At 54.5% G+C, this 21,034-nt stretch overlaps 1 protein-coding gene across 1 annotated transcript in view; it reads left to right on the top strand.

Annotated features, from left to right (window-relative positions):
* abch1 (ATP-binding cassette, sub-family H, member 1) overlaps positions 1–21,034 on the top strand; it is a 75,881-nt gene that overhangs the window by 34,776 nt on the left and 20,071 nt on the right. The window contains 6 exon segments of the mRNA XM_059648810.1: positions 225–274; positions 369–425; positions 14,970–15,040; positions 15,580–15,661; positions 15,859–15,941; positions 19,147–19,255. Coding sequence (XP_059504793.1) covers positions 225–274; positions 369–425; positions 14,970–15,040; positions 15,580–15,661; positions 15,859–15,941; positions 19,147–19,255 — 452 coding nt within the window.

Below are 21,034 nucleotides of genomic sequence, written 5' to 3'. Positions count from 1 at the left end.
TCACCTTGTGTCTCTTGGTGTCAGATTGAATTTGCTACAGTCCCTGACCAAAGGCTTGAGATGTTTCAGTCTGTTCAAGGCACTATCGAAATGCAAGTTATACAAAAGTGTTGTTTGATTAAAAGACGAAATGTGTCTATTAGTTTCATAGTTTTGTACTTCTGTTTGTGAAAGCAGTTGTAGTGAAATAGAATTAATATGTCGATGTGCTGATTTACTCTTAGACCAGGAAATTGCATTCACCATCAAACGAAAGCTGCAGGAAGCTTTCGAGGTACTTTTTGAAAAAACCATCATTAAGTTATCACAACTTTCAGTACCTGGTATGATGGCACACTTTACATCATCTGCCGGACCTTTTACCACAGAGGTTTGTTAAGGAGGTCCTGGGAAAGGCTTCATACCTCTTCTCTCCTCCACTGAAGGTAACGAACATGATTCGTCATTGAAATAGTTGCTATTATTTAACGAAGACCGAAGCGAGCCTTGGACACAATATAATTAAGTATGAGCTATCACTGATTGATGATGCTCAGGTCCCCGAATTGCTAGTTTTACATTTTAGATCATCAGACACAGGGACAGGAGTCGGCCAGTTTGCCCATTGAGTCTGTAACACCATTTGTGGAGATTGTGGCTGATCTGATCATCCTCACCTCCACTTGCTTGCCTTTTCTCCATAACCCTCCATTCCCCTTCCCAATTAAAAACCTGTCTCTCTGCGCATTGAATCCTTGCAATGGATTTCCATAGCCATCAATTTCACACGGGATTGGGAGTATCTTGCGGTTGAATCCGTTCATCCTTTCCTGCAACCTTTGGCGCAGCCGCAGGTAGAGCTCGATGCTGCTCACTTCCAGCTGGCACTTTGGTCACGAGCCTGCGATGTTTGCAGGTCAGTATTGTCTTCTCACTGGATACTGTCCTTTTATTTCTCATTGCGAGCACCAATCACAGTAACATGAAATCTCACTTTCTCACTTGCCCCTGTTCCTACCACATGGTGTCCCGAGGTCAACAGGGCACCCCGAGGTAAGGAGGGTGTTCCGAGGTAAGGAGGCTGTCCCGAGGTAAGGAGAGTGTCCCGAGGTAAGGAGGCTGTCCCGAGGTAAGGAGGGTGTCCCGAGGTAAGGAGGCTGTCCCGAGGTAAGGAGAGTGTCCCGAGGTAAGGAGGCTGTCCCGAGGTAAGGAGGATGTCCCGAGGTAAGGAGGGTGTCCTGAGACAAGGAGGATGTCCAGAGGTAAGTACGGTGTCCCGAGGTAAGGAGAGTGTCCCGAGGTAACAAGTGTGTCCCGAGGTAAGGAGGATGTTCCGAGGTAAGGAGTGTGTCCTGAGGTAAGGAGGTTGTCCCGAGGTAAGGAGGGTGTCCCGAGGTAAGGAGGGTGACCTGTGGAAAGGAGGGTGTCCTGAGGTAAGGAGGGTGTCCTGTGGAAAGGAGGATGTACCGAGGTAAGGAGGGTGTCCCGAGGTAAGGAGGGTGTCCTGTGGAAAGGAGGGTGTCCTGAGGTAAGGAGGGTGTCCCGAGGTAAGGAGGGTGACCTGTGGAAAGGAGGGTGTCCTGAGGTAAGGAGGGTGTCCTGTGGAAAGGAGGATGTCCTGAGGTAAGGAGGGTGTCCCGAGGTAAGGAGGGTGTCCTGTGGAAAGGAGGGTGTCCCGAGGTAAGGAGGGTGTCCTGTGGAAAGGAGGGTGTCCTGAGGTAAGGAGGGTGTCCCGAGGTAAGGAGGATGTCCCGAGGTAAGGAGGGTGTCCCGAGGTAAGGGGGATGTCCCAAGGTAAGGAGGTTGTCCCGAGGTAAGGAGGATGTCCTGAGGTAAGGAGGGTGTCCCGAGGTAAGGAGGATGTCCTGAGGTAAGGAGGATGTCCTGAGGTAAGGAGGGTGTCCCTAGGTATGGAAGGTGTCCTGAGGTAAGGAGGATGTCCTGAGGTAAGGAGGGTGTCCTGTGGAAAGGAAGGTGTCCTGAGGTAAGGAGGGTGTCCCGAGGTAAGGAGGGTGTCCTGTGGAAAGGAGGGTGTCCCGAGGTAAGGAGGGTGTCCTGTGGAAAGGAGGGTGTCCTGAGGCAAGGAGGGTGTCCCGAGGTAAGGAGGATGTCCTGAGGTAAGGAGGGTGTCCCGAGACAAGGAGTGTGTCCTGAGGTAAGGAGGGTGTCCCGAGGTAAGGAAGATGTCCCGAGGTAAGGAGGGTGTCCCGAGGTAAGGAGGATGTCCCAAGGTAAGGAGGTTGTCCCGAGGTAAGGAGGATGTCCTGAGGTAAGGAGGGTGTCCCGAGGTAAGGAGGATGTCCTGAGGTAAGGAGGATGTCCCTAGGTATGGAGGGTGTCCTGAGGTAAGGAGGGTGTCCCTAGGTATGGAGGGTGTCCTGTGGAAAGGAGGGTGTCCCGAGGTAAGGAGGGTGTCCTGTGGAAAGGAGGGTGTCCTGAGGTATGGAGGGTGTCCTGAGGTATGGAGGGTGTCCTGAGGTATGGAGGGTGTCCCGAGGTAAGGAGGGAGTCCTGTGGAAAGGAGGGTGTCCTGAGGTATGGAGGGTGTCCCGAGGTAAGGAGGGTGTCCTGTGGAAAGAAGGGTGTCCTGAGGCAAGGAGGGTGTCCTGTGGAAAGGAGGGTGTCCTGAGGTATGGAGGGTGTCCTGAGGTATGGAGGGTGTCCCGAGGTAAGGAGGGTGTCCTGTGGAAAGGAGGGTGTCCTGAGGTATGGAGGGTGTCCCGAGGTAAGGAGGGTGTCCTGTGGAAAGGAGGGTGTCCTGAGGCAAGGAGGGTGTCCCGAGGTAAGGAGGATGTCCTGAGGTAAGGAGGGTGTCCCGAGACAAGGAGTGTGTCCTGAGGTAAGGAGGGTGTCCCGAGGTAAGGAAGATGTCCCGAGGTAAGGAGGGTGTCCCGAGGTAAGGAGGATGTCCCAAGGTAAGGAGGTTGTCCCGAGGTAAGGAGGATGTCCTGAGGTAAGGAGGGTGTCCTGTGGAAAGGAGGGTGTCCCGAGGTAAGGAGGATGTCCTGAGGTAAGGAGGGTGTCCCTAGGTATGGAGGGTGTCCTGAGGTAAGGAGGGTGTCCCGAGGTAAGGAGGGTGTCCTGAGGTAAGGAGGGTGTCCTGTGGAAAGGAGGGTGTCCTGAGGCAAGGAGGGTGTCCTGTGGAAAGGAGGGTGTCCTGAGGTAAGGAGGGTGTCCTGTGGAAAGGAGGGTGTCCTGAGGTATGGAGGGTGTCCTGAGGTAAGGAGGGTGTCCTGTGGAAAGGAGGGTGTCCCTAGGTATGGAGGGTGTCCTGAGGTAAGGAGGGTGTCCTGTGGAAAGGAGGGTGTCCTGAGGTATGGAGGGTGTCCCGAGGTAAGGAGGGTGTCCCGAGGTAAGGAGGGTGTCCTGTGGAAAGGAGGGTGTCCCGAGGTAAGGAGGGTGTCCTGTGGAAAGGAAGGTGTCCTGAGGTATGGAGGGTGTCCTGAGGTAAGGAGGGTGTCCTGAGGTAAGGAGGGTGTCCTGTGGAAAGGAGGGTGTCCCGAGGTATGGAGGGTGTCCCGAGGTAAGGAGGGTGTCCTGTGGAAAGGAGGGTGTCCTGAGGTAAGGAGGGTGTCCTGAGGTAAGGAGGGTGTCCTGTGGAAAGGAGGGTGTCCCGAGGTATGGAGGGTGTCCCGAGGTAAGGAGGGTGTCCCGAGGTAAGGAGGATGTCCTGAGGTATGGAGGATGTCCTGAGGTAAGGAGGGTGTCCTGAGGTATGGAGGGTGTCCTGAGGTATGGAGGGTGTCCCGAGGTAAGGAGGGTGTCCTGAGGTAAGGAGGGTGTCCTGTGGAAAGGAGGGTGTCCTGAGGTAAGGAGGGTGTCCTGAGGTAAGGAGGATGTCCCGAGGTAAGGAGGGTGTCCCGAGGTAAGGAGGCTGTCCTGTGGAAAGGAGGGTGTCCTGAGGTATGGAGGGTGTCCTGAGGTAAGGAGGGTGTCCCGAGGTAAGGAGGGTGTCCTGTGGAAAGGAGGGTGTCCTGAGGTAAGGAGGGTGTCCTGAGGTATGGAGGGTGTCCCGAGGTAAGGAGGGTGTCCCGAGGTAAGGAGGGTGTCCTGAGGTATGGAGGGTGTCCCGAGGTAAGGAGGGTGTCCCGAGGTAAGGAGGGTGTCCTGTGGAAAGGAGGGTCTCCTGAGGTATGGAGGGTGTCCCGAGGTAAGGAGGGTGTCCCGAGGTAAGGAGGGTGTCCGGAGGTAAGGAGGGTGTCCTGAGGTAAGGAGGATGTCCCGAGGTAAGGAGGGTGTCCTGAGGTATGGAGGGTGTCCCGAGGTAAGGAGGGTGTCCTGAGGTATGGAGGGTGTCCCGAGGTAAGGAGGGTGTCCTGAGGTATGGAGGGTGTCCCGAGGTAAGGAGGGTGTCCTGAGGTATGGAGGGTGTCCCGAGGTATGGAGGGTGTCCCGAGGTAAGGAGGGTGTCCCGAGGTAAGGAGGGTGTCCTGAGGTATGGAGGGTGTCCCGAGGTAAGGAGGGTGTCCCGAGGTAAGGAGGGTGTCCTGTGGAAAGGAGGGTGTCCCGAGGTAAGGAGGGTGTCCCGAGGTAAGGAGGGTGTCCCGAGGTATGGAGGGTGTCCTGAGGTAAGGAGGGTGTCCCGAGGTATGGAGGGTGTCCCGAGGTAAGGAGGGTGTCCCGAGGTATGGAGGGTGTCCTGAGGTATGGAGGGTGTCCCGAGGTATGGAGGGTGTCCTGAGGTAAGGAGGGTGTCCTGTGGAAAGGAGGGTGTCCCGAGGTAAGGAGGGTGTCCCGAGGTAAGGAGGGTGTCCCGAGGTATGGAGGGTGTCCCGAGGTAAGGAGGATGTCCTGAGGTAAGGAGGGTGTCCCGAGGTAAGGAGGGTGTCCCGAGGTATGGAGGGTGTCCCGAGGTAAGGAGGGTGTCCCGAGGTAAGGAGGGTGTCCCGAGGTAAGGAGGATGTCCTGAGGTATGGAGCGTGTCCCGAGGTAAGGAGGGTGTCCTGAGGTAAGGAGGGTGTCCCTAGGTATGGAGGGTGTCCTGAGGTAAGGAGGGTGTCCCGAGGTAAGGAGGGTGTCCTGAGGTATGGAGGGTGTCCCGAGGTAAGGAGGATGTCCTGAGGTATGGAGGGTGTCCCGAGGTAAGGAGGGTGTCCCGAGGTAAGGAGGGTGTCCTGAGGTATGGAGGGTGTCCCGAGGTAAGGAGGGTGTCCTGAGGTAAGGAGGGTGTCCCTAGGTATGGAGGGTGTCCTGAGGTAAGGAGGGTGTCCCGAGGTAAGGAGGGTGTCCTGAGGTAAGGAGGGTGTCCCGAGGTAAGGAGGGTGTCCTGAGGTATGGAGGGTGTCCCGAGGTAAGGAGGATGTCCTGAGGTATGGAGGGTGTCCCGAGGTAAGGAGGGTGTCCTGAGGTAAGGAGGGTGTCCCTAGGTATGGAGGGTGTCCTGAGGTAAGGAGGGTGTCCCGAGGTAAGGAGGGTGTCCCTAGGTATGGAGGGTGTCCCGAGGTAAGGAGGGTGTCCCGAGGTATGGAGGGTGTCCCGAGGTAAGGAGGGTGTCCCGAGGTATGGAGGGTGTCCCGAGGTAAGGAGGGTGTCCCGAGGTATGGAGGGTGTCCCGAGGTAAGGAGGGTGTCCCGAGGTATGGAGGGTGTCCCGAGGTAAGGAGGATGTCCCGAGGTAAGGAGGGTGTCCCGAGGTAAGGAGGATGTCCTGAGGTAAGGAGGGTGTCCCGATGTAAGGAAGATGTCCTGAGGTAAGGAGGGTGTCCCGAGGTAAGGAGGGTGTCCCGAGGTAAGGAGGGTGTCCCGAGGTAAGGAGGATGTCCTGAGGTAAGGAGGGTGTCCCGAGGTAAGGAAGATGTCCTGAGGTATGGAGGGTGTCCCGAGGTAAGGAGGTTGTCCCAAGGTAAGGAGGGTGTCCTGAGGTATGGAGGGTGTCCCGAGGTAAGGAGAGTGTCCCGAGGTAAGGAGGGTGTCCCGAGGTAAGGAGGGTGTCCCGAGGTAAGGAGGATGTCCCGAGGTAAGGAGGGTGTCCTGTGGAAAGGAGGGTGTCCCGAGGTAAGGAGGGTGTCCCGAGGTAAGGAGAGTGTCCCGAGGTAAGGAGGGTGTCCCGAGGTAAGGAGGGTGTCCCGAGGTAAGGAGAGTGTCCCGAGGTAAGGAGGGTGTCCCGAGGTATGGAGGGTGTCCCGAGGTAAGGAGGATGTCCCGAGGTAAGGAGGGTGTCCCGAGGTAAGGAGGATGTCCCGAGGTAAGGAGGGTGTCCCGAGGTATGGAGGGTGTCCCGAGGTAAGGAGGGTGTCCCGAGGTATGGAGGGTGTCCTGAGGTATGGAGGGTGTCCCGAGGTATGGAGGGTGTCCTGAGGTAAGGAGGGTGTCCTGTGGAAAGGAGGGTGTCCCGAGGTAAGGAGGGTGTCCCGAGGTAAGGAGGATGTCCCGAGGTAAGGAGGGTGTCCTGTGGAAAGGAGGGTGTCCCGAGGTAAGGAGGGTGTCCCGAGGTAAGGAGAGTGTCCCGAGGTAAGGAGGGTGTCCCGAGGTAAGGAGGGTGTCCCGAGGTAAGGAGAGTGTCCCGAGGTAAGGAGGGTGTCCCGAGGTATGGAGGGTGTCCCGAGGTAAGGAGGATGTCCCGAGGTAAGGAGGGTGTCCCGAGGTAAGGAGGATGTCCTGAGGTAAGGAGGGTGTCCCGAGGTATGGAGGGTGTCCCGAGGTAAGGAGGGTGTCCCGAGGTATGGAGGGTGTCCTGAGGTATGGAGGGTGTCCCGAGGTATGGAGGGTGTCCTGAGGTAAGGAGGGTGTCCTGTGGAAAGGAGGGTGTCCCGAGGTAAGGAGGGTGTCCCGAGGTAAGGAGGGTGTCCTGAGGTAAGGAGGGTGTCCCGAGGTAAGGAGGGTGTCCTGAGGTATGGAGGGTGTCCCGAGGTAAGGAGGATGTCCTGAGGTATGGAGGGTGTCCCGAGGTAAGGAGGGTGTCCCGAGGTAAGGAGGGTGTCCCGAGGTAAGGAGGATGTCCTGAGGTATGGAGGGAGTCCCGAGGTAAGGAGGGTGTCCTGAGGTAAGGAGGGTGTCCCTAGGTATGGAGGGTGTCCTGAGGTAAGGAGGGTGTCCCGAGGTAAGGAGGGTGTCCTGAGGTAAGGAGGGTGTCCCGAGGTAAGGAGGGTGTCCTGAGGTATGGAGGGTGTCCCGAGGTAAGGAGGATGTCCTGAGGTATGGAGGGTGTCCCGAGGTAAGGAGGGTGTCCTGAGGTAAGGAGGGTGTCCCTAGGTATGGAGGGTGTCCTGAGGTAAGGAGGGTGTCCCGAGGTAAGGAGGGTGTCCCTAGGTATGGAGGGTGTCCTGAGGTAAGGAGGGTGTCCCGAGGTAAGGAGGGTGTCCCGAGGTATGGAGGGTGTCCCGAGGTAAGGAGGGTGTCCCGAGGTATGGAGGGTGTCCCGAGGTAAGGAGGGTGTCCCGAGGTATGGAGGGTGTCCCGAGGTAAGGAGGGTGTCCCGAGGTATGGAGGGTGTCCCGAGGTAAGGAGGATGTCCCGAGGTAAGGAGGGTGTCCCGAGGTAAGGAGGAGGTCCTGAGGTAAGGAGGGTGTCCCGATGTAAGGAAGATGTCCTGAGGTAAGGAGGGTGTCCCGAGGTAAGGAGGGTGTCCCGAGGTAAGGAGGATGTCCTGAGGTAAGGAGGGTGTCCCGAGGTAAGGAAGATGTCCTGAGGTATGGAGGGTGTCCCGAGGTAAGGAGGGTGTCCCGAGGTAAGGAGGGTGTCCCGAGGTAAGGAGGGTGTCCTGAGGTATGGAGGGTGTCCCGAGGTAAGGAGAGTGTCCCGAGGTAAGGAGGGTGTCCCGAGGTAAGGAGGATGTCCCGAGGTAAGGAGGGTGTCCTGTGGAAAGGAGGGTGTCCCGAGGTAAGGAGGGTGTCCCGAGGTAAGGAGAGTGTCCCGAGGTAAGGAGGGTGTCCCGAGGTAAGGAGGGTGTCCCGAGGTAAGGAGAGTGTCCCGAGGTAAGGAGGGTGTCCCGAGGTATGGAGGGTGTCCCGAGGTAAGGAGGATGTCCCGAGGTAAGGAGGGTGTCCCGAGGTAAGGAGGGTGTCCCGAGGTAAGGAGAGTGTCCCGAGGTAAGGAGGGTGTCCTGAGGTATGGAGGGTGTCCCGAGGTAAGGAGGGTGTCCTGTGGAAAGGAGGGTGTCCCGAGGTAAGGAGGGTGTCCCGAGGTATGGAGGGTGTCCCGAGGTAAGGAGGGTGTCCCGAGGTATGGAGGGTGTCCCGAGGTAAGGAGGGTGTCCCGAGGTATGGAGGGTGTCCCGAGGTATGGAGGGTGTCCCGAGGTAAGGAGGGTGTCCCGAGGTAAGGAGAGTGTCCCGAGGTAAGGAGGGTGTCCCGAGGTAAGGAGGGTGTCCCGAGGTAAGGAGAGTGTCCCGAGGTAAGGAGGGTGTCCCGAGGTATGGAGGGTGTCCTGTGGAAAGGAGGTTGTCCCGAGGTAAGGAGGGTGTCCTGTGGTAAGGAGGGTGTCCCGAGGTATGGAGGGTGTCCTGTGGAAAGGAGGTTGTCCCGAGGTAAGGAGGGTGTCCTGTGGTAAGGAGGGTGTCCCGAGGTATGGAGGGTGTCCTGTGGAAAGGAGGTTGTCCCGAGGTAAGGAGGGTGTCCTGTGGTAAGGAGGGTGTCCCGAGGTAAGGAGGATGTCCTGAGGTAAGGAGGGTGTCCCTAGGTATGGAGGGTGTCCTGAGGTAAGGAGGGTGTCCCGAGGTAAGGAGGGTGTCCTGAGGTAAGGAGGGTGTCCTGTGGAAAGGAGGGTGTCCTGAGGCAAGGAGGGTGTCCTGTGGAAAGGAGGGTGTCCTGAGGTAAGGAGGGTGTCCTGTGGAAAGGAGGGTGTCCTGAGGTATGGAGGGTGTCCTGAGGTAAGGAGGGTGTCCTGTGGAAAGGAGGGTGTCCCTAGGTATGGAGGGTGTCCTGAGGTAAGGAGGGTGTCCTGTGGAAAGGAGGGTGTCCTGAGGTATGGAGGGTGTCCCGAGGTAAGGAGGGTGTCCCGAGGTAAGGAGGGTGTCCTGTGGAAAGGAGGGTGTCCCGAGGTAAGGAGGGTGTCCTGTGGAAAGGAAGGTGTCCTGAGGTATGGAGGGTGTCCTGAGGTAAGGAGGGTGTCCTGAGGTAAGGAGGGTGTCCTGTGGAAAGGAGGGTGTCCCGAGGTATGGAGGGTGTCCCGAGGTAAGGAGGGTGTCCTGTGGAAAGGAGGGTGTCCTGAGGTAAGGAGGGTGTCCTGAGGTAAGGAGGGTGTCCTGTGGAAAGGAGGGTGTCCCGAGGTATGGAGGGTGTCCCGAGGTAAGGAGGGTGTCCCGAGGTAAGGAGGATGTCCTGAGGTATGGAGGATGTCCTGAGGTAAGGAGGGTGTCCTGAGGTATGGAGGGTGTCCTGAGGTATGGAGGGTGTCCCGAGGTAAGGAGGGTGTCCTGAGGTAAGGAGGGTGTCCTGTGGAAAGGAGGGTGTCCTGAGGTAAGGAGGGTGTCCTGAGGTAAGGAGGATGTCCCGAGGTAAGGAGGGTGTCCCGAGGTAAGGAGGCTGTCCTGTGGAAAGGAGGGTGTCCTGAGGTATGGAGGGTGTCCTGAGGTAAGGAGGGTGTCCCGAGGTAAGGAGGGTGTCCTGTGGAAAGGAGGGTGTCCTGAGGTAAGGAGGGTGTCCTGAGGTATGGAGGGTGTCCCGAGGTAAGGAGGGTGTCCCGAGGTAAGGAGGGTGTCCTGAGGTATGGAGGGTGTCCCGAGGTAAGGAGGGTGTCCCGAGATAAGGAGGGTGTCCTGAGGTAAGGAGGGTGTCCCGAGGTAAGGAGGGTGTCCTGTGGAAAGGAGGGTGTCCTGAGGTATGGAGGGTGTCCCGAGGTAAGGGGGGTGTCCCGAGGTAAGGAGGGTGTCCCGAGGTAAGGAGGGTGTCCTGAGGTAAGGAGGATGTCCCGAGGTAAGGAGGGTGTCCTGAGGTATGGAGGGTGTCCCGAGGTAAGGAGGGTGTCCTGAGGTATGGAGGGTGTCCCGAGGTAAGGAGGGTGTCCTGAGGTATGGAGGGTGTCCCGAGGTAAGGAGGGTGTCCTGAGGTATGGAGGGTGTCCCGAGGTATGGAGGGTGTCCCGAGGTAAGGAGGGTGTCCTGTGGAAAGGAGGGTGTCCCGAGGTAAGGAGGGTGTCCCGAGGTAAGGAGGGTGTCCCGAGGTATGGAGGGTGTCCTGAGGTAAGGAGGGTGTCCCGAGGTATGGAGGGTGTCCCGAGGTAAGGAGGGTGTCCCGAGGTATGGAGGGTGTCCCGAGGTAAGGAGGATGTCCTGAGGTAAGGAGGGTGTCCCGAGGTAAGGAGGGTGTCCCGAGGTATGGAGGGTGTCCCGAGGTAAGGAGGGTGTCCCGAGGTAAGGAGGGTGTCCCGAGGTAAGGAGGATGTCCTGAGGTATGGAGGGTGTCCCGAGGTAAGGAGGGTGTCCTGAGGTAAGGAGGGTGTCCCTAGGTATGGAGGGTGTCCTGAGGTAAGGAGGGTGTCCCGAGGTAAGGAGGGTGTCCTGAGGTATGGAGGGTGTCCCGAGGTAAGGAGGATGTCCTGAGGTATGGAGGGTGTCCCGAGGTAAGGAGGGTGTCCCGAGGTAAGGAGGGTGTCCCGAGGTAAGGAGGATGTCCTGAGGTATGGAGGGTGTCCCGAGGTAAGGAGGGTGTCCTGAGGTAAGGAGGGTGTCCCTAGGTATGGAGGGTGTCCTGAGGTAAGGAGGGTGTCCCGAGGTAAGGAGGGTGTCCTGAGGTAAGGAGGGTGTCCCGAGGTAAGGAGGGTGTCCTGAGGTATGGAGGGTGTCCCGAGGTAAGGAGGATGTCCTGAGGTATGGAGGGTGTCCCGAGGTAAGGAGGGTGTCCTGAGGTAAGGAGGGTGTCCCTAGGTATGGAGGGTGTCCTGAGGTAAGGAGGGTGTCCCGAGGTAAGGAGGGTGTCCCTAGGTATGGAGGGTGTCCTGAGGTAAGGAGGGTGTCCCGAGGTAAGGAGGGTGTCCCGAGGTATGGAGGGTGTCCCGAGGTAAGGAGGGTGTCCCGAGGTATGGAGGGTGTCCCGAGGTAAGGAGGGTGTCCCGAGGTATGGAGGGTGTCCCGAGGTAAGGAGGGTGTCCCGAGGTATGGAGGGTGTCCCGAGGTAAGGAGGATGTCCCGAGGTAAGGAGGGTGTCCCGAGGTAAGGAGGATGTCCTGAGGTAAGGAGGGTGTCCCGATGTAAGGAAGATGTCCTGAGGTAAGGAGGGTGTCCCGAGGTAAGGAGGGTGTCCCGAGGTAAGGAGGATGTCCTGAGGTAAGGAGGGTGTCCCGAGGTAAGGAAGATGTCCTGAGGTATGGAGGGTGTCCCGAGGTAAGGAGGGTGTCCCGAGGTAAGGAGGGTGTCCTGAGGTATGGAGGGTGTCCCGAGGTAAGGAGAGTGTCCCGAGGTAAGGAGGGTGTCCCGAGGTAAGGAGGGTGTCCCGAGGTAAGGAGGATGTCCCGAGGTAAGGAGGGTGTCCTGTGGAAAGGAGGGTGTCCCGAGGTAAGGAGGGTGTCCCGAGGTAAGGAGAGTGTCCCGAGGTAAGGAGGGTGTCCCGAGGTAAGGAGGGTGTCCCGAGGTAAGGAGAGTGTCCCGAGGTAAGGAGGGTGTCCCGAGGTATGGAGGGTGTCCCGAGGTAAGGAGGATGTCCCGAGGTAAGGAGGGTGTCCCGAGGTAAGGAGGATGTCCCGAGGTAAGGAGGGTGTCCCGAGGTATGGAGGGTGTCCCGAGGTAAGGAGGGTGTCCCGAGGTATGGAGGGTGTCCCGAGGTAAGGAGGGTGTCCCGAGGTATGGAGGGTGTCCTGAGGTATGGAGGGTGTCCCGAGGTATGGAGGGTGTCCTGAGGTAAGGAGGGTGTCCTGTGGAAAGGAGGGTGTCCCGAGGTAAGGAGGGTGTCCCGAGGTAAGGAGGGTGTCCCGAGGTATGGAGGGTGTCCCGAGGTAAGGAGGATGTCCCGAGGTAAGGAGGGTGTCCCGAGGTAAGGAGGGTGTCCCGAGGTATGGAGGGTGTCCCGAGGTAAGGAGGGTGTCCCGAGGTAAGGAGGGTGTCCCGAGGTAAGGAGGATGTCCTGAGGTATGGAGGGTGTCCCGAGGTAAGGAGGGTGTCCTGAGGTAAGGAGGGTGTCCCTAGGTATGGAGGGTGTCCTGAGGTAAGGAGGGTGTCCCGAGGTAAGGAGGGTGTCCTGAGGTATGGAGGGTGTCCCGAGGTAAGGAGGATGTCCTGAGGTATGGAGGGTGTCCCGAGGTAAGGAGGGTGTCCCGAGGTAAGGAGGATGTCCTGAGGTATGGAGGGTGTCCCGAGGTAAGGAGGGTGTCCTGAGGTAAGGAGGGTGTCCCTAGGTATGGAGGGTGTCCTGAGGTAAGGAGGGTGTCCCGAGGTAAGGAGGGTGTCCTGAGGTAAGGAGGGTGTCCCGAGGTAAGGAGGGTGTCCTGAGGTATGGAGGGTGTCCCGATGTAAGGAGGATGTCCTGAGGTATGGAGGGTGTCCCGAGGTAAGGAGGGTGTCCTGAGGTAAGGAGGGTGTCCCTAGGTATGGAGGGTGTCCTGAGGTAAGGAGGGTGTCCCGAGGTAAGGAGGGTGTCCCTAGGTATGGAGGGTGTCCTGAGGTAAGGAGGGTGTCCCGAGGTAAGGAGGGTGTCCCGAGGTATGGAGGGTGTCCCGAGGTAAGGAGGGTGTCCCGAGGTATGGAGGGTGTCCCGAGGTAAGGAGGGTGTCCCGAGGTATGGAGGGTGTCCCGAGGTAAGGAGGGTGTCCCGAGGTATGGAGGGTGTCCCGAGGTAAGGAGGATGTCCCGAGGTAAGGAGGGTGTCCCGAGGTAAGGAGGATGTCCTGAGGTAAGGAGGGTGTCCCGATGTAAGGAAGATGTCCTGAGGTAAGGAGGGTGTCCCGAGGTAAGGAGGGTGTCCCGAGGTAAGGAGGATGTCCTGAGGTAAGGAGGGTGTCCCGAGGTAAGGAAGATGTCCTGAGGTATGGAGGGTGTCCCGAGGTAAGGAGGGTGTCCCGAGGTAAGGAGGGTGTCCTGAGGTATGGAGGGTGTCCCGAGGTAAGGAGGGTGTCCCGAGGTAAGGAGGGTGTCCTGAGGTAAGGAGGGTGTCCTGTGGAAAGGAGGGTGTCCTGAGGCAAGGAGGGTGTCCTGTGGAAAGGAGGGTGTCCTGAGGTAAGGAGGGTGTCCTGTGGAAAGGAGGGTGTCCTGAGGTATGGAGGGTGTCCTGAGGTAAGGAGGGTGTCCTGTGGAAAGGAGGGTGTCCCTAGGTATGGAGGGTGTCCTGAGGTAAGGAGGGTGTCCTGTGGAAAGGAGGGTGTCCCGAGGTAAGGAGGGTGTCCCGAGGTAAGGAGGGTGTCCTGTGGAAAGGAGGGTGTCCCGAGGTAAGGAGGGTGTCCTGTGGAAAGGAAGGTGTCCTGAGGTATGGAGGGTGTCCTGAGGTAAGGAGGGTGTCCTGAGGTAAGGAGGGTGTCCTGTGGAAAGGAGGGTGTCCCGAGGTATGGAGGGTGTCCCGAGGTAAGGAGGGTGTCCTGTGGAAAGGAGGGTGTCCTGAGGTAAGGAGGGTGTCCTGAGGTAAGGAGGGTGTCCTGTGGAAAGGAGGGTGTCCCGAGGTATGGAGGGTGTCCCGAGGTAAGGAGGGTGTCCCGAGGTAAGGAGGATGTCCTGAGGTATGGAGGATGTCCTGAGGTAAGGAGGGTGTCCTGAGGTATGGAGGGTGTCCCGAGGTAAGGAAGGTGTCCTGAGGTAAGGAGGGTGTCCTGTGGAAAGGAGGGTGTCCTGAGGTAAGGAGGGTGTCCTGTGGAAAGGAGGGTGTCCTGAGGTATGGAGGGTGTCCCGAGGTAAGGAGGGTGTCCTGTGGAAAGGAGGGTGTCCTGAGGTAAGGAGGGTGTCCTGAGGTATGGAGGGTGTCCCGAGGTAAGGAGGGTGTCCCGAGGTAAGGAGGGTGTCCTGAGGTATGGAGGGTGTCCCGAGGTAAGGAGGGTGTCCCGAGGTAAGGAGGGTGTCCCGAGGTAAGGAGGGTGTCCTGAGGTAAGGAGGTTGTCCCGAGGTAAGGAGGATGTCCTGAGGTAAGGAGGATGTCCCGAGGTAAGGAGGGTGTCCTGAGGTATGGAGGGTGTCCCGAGGTAAGGAGGGTGTCCCGAGGTAAGGAGGGTGTCCCGAGGTAAGGAGGGTGTCCCGAGGTAAGGAGGATGTCCCGAGGTATGGAGGGTGTCCCGAGGTAAGGAGGTATCAGTCCTGACCAACAGCTATTACTCAGTCCTCATTAGTGGTTATTACTCACTCCTTACAGGCAGTTATTACTCAGTCCTCACTGGCAATTGTTACTCAGTCCGTCATGACAGGTAGTACTCGGTCTTCTCTATCGGTTATTATCCAGACCTTATTAGCTGTTAATATTGAATCCTCACAAGCATTTATTACTCAGTCCTCACTGGTGGTTATTACTCATTCCTTACAGGCAGTTGTTGCTCAGTCCTTATTGGTGTTTATTACTGAGTCCTTGCTTGTCATTATTACTCAGTCCTTACTGGCAGTTATTACTCAGTCCTTGCTGGCAATTACTTCTTGGTCCTTACTGGGGGTTTATTACTCAGTCTTTACTGGCAGTTAGTATTCTGTCTTTACTGATAGTTTGATCTCTCTTTCATTCTTGGCCTGGCGCACAGAGCCCAGTGGCGGGTCCAGGAAAGTCGTGGAGTTTGAACCCACAGTCAGTGCAGGCCGTCAGCTCAACCGGGGACACTATGTATTACTCTGTATTATTACTGTCACCAGCCCACTGCACCATGGGAGGGCTATAGAATTAACCACATTCTGATTTCTGATAGAGAGACTAAACCTACTCAGTAAATAAGCCCTTGGATATTCCTCTTCCTCCTCCTTCACAGCATTGTATATTACACAATATGACAGTATCTTTGTCGGAGGCATAAAAGTTTAGTTTCTGATGTTAGCAGAATCAGTGAATTATTTGGACAGTGTAAAACACATTGGAGTTGAGGCTCAGAGTTCAACATGAGGGTGTGTGGTAATGAGTGATTATAAATAAATATGTTATTAATAACTCCATTGTTTTGGTGTAGTTTGAAGAGCCAATTTGTGGGAATAAACATCCTGATTTTACAACATTCATTGTTCCTGGGACAATCTTAAGGTGAAGTATAAAATCGATCTTGTTAATAAAGCCCAGTTTATAGGTATTTTTCTCAAATAGAACAACAGAATATTCACACACTGTCAAATACTCTGATAGTAATCTGCTTTAATAAACTCACAGCAAATCAATGGGGCATGAATTCAATCAATTAACAAATCATAATTTCACCGATCTGGTGCCTGACTGAATCTGTAAAGGCTCTGAATATTTCACATCAGAATGAGGGTGTTGTTTTTGAGAAGCGATTACGATTTCTTTCTCTACTGCTTCATCATTTGCTGATTTTTGATATCTTAGGGATTTGCAGTTTCTAAAAGAGAACTGTTTGTGTCAGTGAAACTGAACCCCCTTCAGATAGTCCCTTCCACACCCTTCTCACTGATACTCCCTGAAGTATCCCCATCCCTAATGGCCCTGTCCCTAGTAACCTGCCGTCCCCAATAACCTGTGTCCCTAATGCCACTGTCACTAATGCCCCCTGTGACATCCCTGGTCACTATTTCACTGGGTAACACCCCTGTACCGCTTTGACAAAGATACAGCACCAAACCGAGCACCTGCGGCATTGTACATTTGGAGTGTTTTAGAGCAATAAAAACCGACGGAACCGCGGATGCTGTAAACCGGAAACAAAACCAGAATTTGCTGGAAAAACTCCGCAGGTCTGTGGAGAGAGAAATCAGAGTTAATGTTTCGGATCAAGTGACCCTTTCTGGACGGATGTTGACCATTCCCTCCTGTCACTAATGGCTGTATTAGATATCAGCATCAGGAAGGGCGTTCTAGCAAAGGGCTTTTTAAAAAAATCTTCACAGCATCAGTTTTTCTTGGCCCTGGGTTTGACGGCTCTCTCGTTTGTCATTGAAAAGCGGGAGGGCTTGCTGAACAGAAACTGGGCTACAGGTTGGTGTGACACAATTATTGTGGCAAATTGCTTTAACTTCTTAAGAAAATAAGAGCACTCTTTGTGAATCCTCCAACTACATCATTCATTAATTGAAACTGACTGGCTGTGAATATCCAGTTCCCCACAGCCAAAACATATCGTAGCCATTCTGTGCAACTCACCTCTGACTATAACAAAGCAAGTTCTCATTGGCTGTGCTGTCCTTTCTTGTCACAGTCATGTTCCTGAATAAATACAGTGTTGCCTGGTCTGTAGGTAACAGTGGGGTGAATGGTACAGTGATGAAGATATCCGCACTGGGGGACACAGCAGTGTAGCTAAACCAGAGTAAACCAGAGACCCAGGTGAATGACCTGGAGTCAAGTTCAAATCCCACCCCAGGAGCAAATGGAAATTAAATTTAACTAACAAAATGTGGAATTGAAAGATGGTTTGAGTGATGGTACCATGAAACTATAAGCGATTGTCAGAAAAAACTGACATGCTTCACCCATGTCCTTTAGGGTGGGAAATCTGCCATCCTTACTCAGTCTGGCCTACACGTGACTCCATACCCACAGCAATGTGGTAATTTCCTAACTGCCCACTGAAATGGCTGAGCAAGGACACTCAGTGGGTCATCCTCAGTTTGCGATGGGCACCAACTGTTGGCCTCACTCGTGGAAGAACAAATAAACAAAAACAATTAGAGTGTGGGTGCTGCAGACTTCACAATAAATCGTTCTCATTCAAAATATAATCCCAAAATTAAATCAGTCCACTTTCACAGACTGAGCAATGGAAAGGATCTATGTTAGAAATGTGTAAGTTACAAAACCAAACTTGCTAAACTCAGAATAAAGCTGGCCCCCGGCTGCAGCTTGTTTCCACTCTGCTACTTCTGAAGGTGACCGTAATGGAGCTTCCCACCTCTCTCAGTATGTGGCACTCGGCACATGGGGTGTTGGAGGTCGCCCACTGTCAACTGTCCTCCTCTGACTTTGCTTTGTCTGGGAACCACCTTGTGATTGGTGCTGGGTGATATACCCTTAGATTATTGACAGGAGAGGCTCTGCCTTAGACAACGAGAAAATCTATTGCATGATGACAATAAATACAATGATTTTGGGCCAGGCATAACAATAGCATCTAAGGAACTGGGTCAGGTACATCTGTTCCCTCTGTACCACGGTTGGAGCCAAGGCAACATGAACATTAACCCCTTCAGAACCATTACCTTAGACAACATCCACAGATCCTTCCACCTTCCACCCCAACCTTCAGTTCACCTGGGCCATCTCCTGCACATCCCTCACCTTCCTGGACCTCTCAGTCTCCATCTCAGGCAACCAGCTTGTAACTGATGTCCATTTCAAGCCCACCGACTCCCACAGCTTCCTAGAATACACCTCCTCCAACCTACCCTCCTGTAAAAATTCAATCCCCGATTCCCAATTCCTCCGCCTCCGCCGCATCTGCTCCCACGATGAGGCATTCCACTCCCACACATCCCAGATGTCCAAGCTCTTCAAGGACCGCAACTTTCCCCCCACAGTGGTCGAGAACGCCCTTGACCGCATCTCCCGCATTTCCCACAACACATCCCTCACACCCCGCCCCCGCCACAACCGCCCAAAGAGGATCCCCCTCATTCTCACACACCACCCCACCAACCTCCGGATACAACGCATCATCCTCCGACACTTCCGCCATCTACAATCTGACCCCACCACCCAAGACATTTATCCATCCCCACCCTTGTCTGCTTTCTGGAGAGACCACTCTGTCCGTGACTCCTTTGTTCGCTCCACACTGCCCTCCAACCCCACCACACCCAGCACCTTCCCCTGCAACCACAGGAAATACTACACTTGTCCCCACACCTCCTCCCTCACCCCTATCCCAGGCCCCAAGATGACTTTCCATATTAAGCAGAGGTTCACTTGCACATCTGCCAATGTGGTATACTGTATCCATTGTACCCGTTGTGGCTTTCTCTACATTGGGGAAACCAAGCGGAGGCTTGGGGACCGCTTTGCAGAACACCTCCGCTCGGTTCGCAATAAACAACTGCACCTCCCAGTCGCAAACCATTTCCACTCCCCCTCCCATTCTCTTGATGACATGTCCACCATGGGCCTCCTGCAGTGCCACAATGATGCCACCCGAAGCTTGCAGGAGCAGCACCTCATATTCCGCTTGGGAACCCTGCAGCCCAATGGTATGAATGTGGACTTCACCAGCTTCAAAATCTTCCCTTCCCCCACCGCATCCTAAAACCAGCCCAGTTCGTCCCCTCCCCCCACTGCACCACACAACCAGCCCAGCTCTTCCCCAGCCCCCACTGCATCCCAAAACCAGCCCAGCCTATCTCTGCCTCCCTAACCTGTTGTTCCTCTCACCCATCCCTTCCTCCCACCCCAAGCCGCACCCCCATCTACCTACTAACCTCATCCCACCTCCTTGACCTGTCCGTCTTCCCTGGACTGCCCTATCCCCTCCCTACCTCCCCACCTATACTCTCCTCTCCACCTATCTTCTTTTCTCTCCATCTTCGGTCCGCCTCCCCCTCTCTCCCTATTTATTCCAGAACCCTCTCCCCATCCCCCTCTCTGATGAAGGGTCTAGGCCCGAAACATCAGCTTTTGTGCTCCTGAGATGCCGCTTGGCCTGCTGTGTTCATCCAGCCTCACACTTTATTATCCACAGATCCCTTTCTCTTTAAATAATCCAGATTTACAGTTTGAGGGAATCATGTTTTATCAATAGCTGAGATTTCCGCTGACACCAGCGAACCCTTTGGCTGTATACAGAAACACATGAGGATGAATTCTTGAGATGGATGTAACCAGGTACCTGTATTACAGGCAGCAAGAACTGCCGATGCTGGAGTCGGAGATAACACGGTGTGGAGCTGGATGAACACAGCAGGCCGGGCAGCATCAGAGGAACAGGAAAGCTGACTTTTCGGGCCTTGACCATTTCTGAAGAAGGGTCTAGGCCCGAAAAGGTCAGCTTCCTGCTCCTCTGATGCTGCTTGGCCTGCTGTGTCCATCCAGCTCTACACCTTGTTATTGTATGATTGCGTTTCTTTCGTGCAGTAAAATCTTCCATATTATTCCATATATGATAGTATCATTTTAACAAAATTTGGATCAATTCTGCTTTTGTGAGTGAATTTTGTTTGTATTTTCTATATTTGTTGTGTTGTTTTTTATTCGGGCGCTACTTCCCTCGAGCTGATATTGGCTCACACCTTTTCCCACCTCCTGACAATGAGTGTTCAGATAACATTGTTACTCATCTTTACTTCCTTTGTTTTCAAGGTCAGTTCTTGACTTTTCTCCTGAAATTGTTACATGGGATATTGTTGAATAGTCTGCCCACAAACTGAACTGCCTGCAGCTTAGGCGAATACTATTGAAATATTGGCCAAGCAGTTAAATTATAGCCTGCAGCATACTGCATCTCTAATGTAGGTCCATTACAGGCAGAATTAACGGAATTGATAAATGGGGAGTAGAAAAATGCGTCACTTTCACTGAAGTAGATCCTAGAAATCTCCTAGAATTAGAGATACAAGTGGCTGGACAGGACTCTGGTTAGGGCACTTTGGGAATACAGCACTCAGTTCTGACCTCCCTGCTATCGGAAGGATGCTGCGAAACTTGAAAGGGTTCAGAAAAGATTCATAAGGACGTTGCTGGGGTTGGAGGGTTTGAGCTACAGAGAGAGGCTGAACAGGCTGGGGCTATTTTCCCTGGAGCGTTGGGGGCTGAGGGGTGACCTTATAGAGATTTATAAAATCATGAGGGACATGGCTAGGGTGGACAGACAAGGTATTTTCCCCAGAGTGGGGGAATCCAAAACTAGAGGCTATAGGTTGTAAACGAAAGGGGAAGGATTTTATAAAGGACCGAAGGGGCAACTTTTTCACGCAGAGGGTGGTGCATGGATGGATTAAAGATGTCAGAGAAAATGGGAGAGGCTGGTACAATTACCTGGATGGGTACATGAATAGGAAGGGTTTAGAGGGATATGAGCCAAATGCTGGCCAATGGCAATAGATTACTTTAGGAAACCTGGTCGACATGGACAAGTTGGATTGAAGGGTCTGTTTCTGTGCTGTACACCTCTATGACTCTATGACTTGGCAGACAAAGGAGTTAAAGGAAGTTACTGTCAGTAGGAAGGTGGTGTTGGAGAAATTAATGAAGTCAGAGTTTGTTAAGTCTCCAGGCCCAGATGATCAAAACTTCAAAGTGGTGAAGGAGGTGAAGAGAGTTCCAAAGACTTGAGACTCTCAGAGAGAAAACAATTCTCGTCATTCCCGTTTTAAATGGACGAACCCTGATTTTTAAACAGTGACCTCTCATTCTCAGTTTTCCCACAGGAGGAAACATCCTGTCCCCATGTACTCAGTCAAAACCTCTCCGGATCCTGTCTACTACAATCAAGTCACCTCTCACTCCTTTCAACTCCAGCAGATAAAGGATGACCCTGCTTAACCTTTCCTCATAAGACAATCTGCTCATTCCAAATATTAAGCTGGATTTCCCCATCTCGGCTCCCCTTACTCATTTAACTTTTCCAGTGTATATGTAGGTTACACTCACTCCCTAAGTATTGCCATACCTTTCTGTCAACTTCACATCCTTTCTTTCTTTCTTTATATTTCCCCCTATAGTGCAGTTATTGTTCGAGGGCCTGCACTGCACTCCCACAAGTGATTTCTTCCCTTTTGTCATTTTCTCATCTCTACACAAACAATTTCCACGTCCTGGTTTCCAAAGCCTACCTCATCCTGTGGTCACTCTACCGTTCACTTACAAAAGCTACCCCTCTACCTTCCCTCACTCCCACCTTTAGTGGCGCTCGGAGCTGGGGCAGGTGACAGTGAGAGTGGGAGAGCGGTTGCCTTGGTGATACGTGGGTCCAGTAGCAGGGATGGAGTGAGGGTGAAGAATCAGAGAGACGGATAATGCTGGTACTTATCCTGCTGAGAATGAAAAAGGTCATTGACCAGGGCTAGTCCTTCCTCCAAATGGCTGTATGGGGCCAGGGTGTGCACCAGGGTCTCCTCAGTTGGTCCTGGGGGGCAGGAA

The sequence above is a fragment of the Stegostoma tigrinum genome, chromosome 9 (assembly GCF_030684315.1).
Source record: "Stegostoma tigrinum isolate sSteTig4 chromosome 9, sSteTig4.hap1, whole genome shotgun sequence".
NCBI classification, from domain to species: domain Eukaryota; kingdom Metazoa; phylum Chordata; class Chondrichthyes; order Orectolobiformes; family Stegostomatidae; genus Stegostoma; species Stegostoma tigrinum.
The sequence above is the reverse complement of the archived record's forward strand: the minus strand, read 5'-3'. Positions and strand labels throughout refer to the sequence as shown.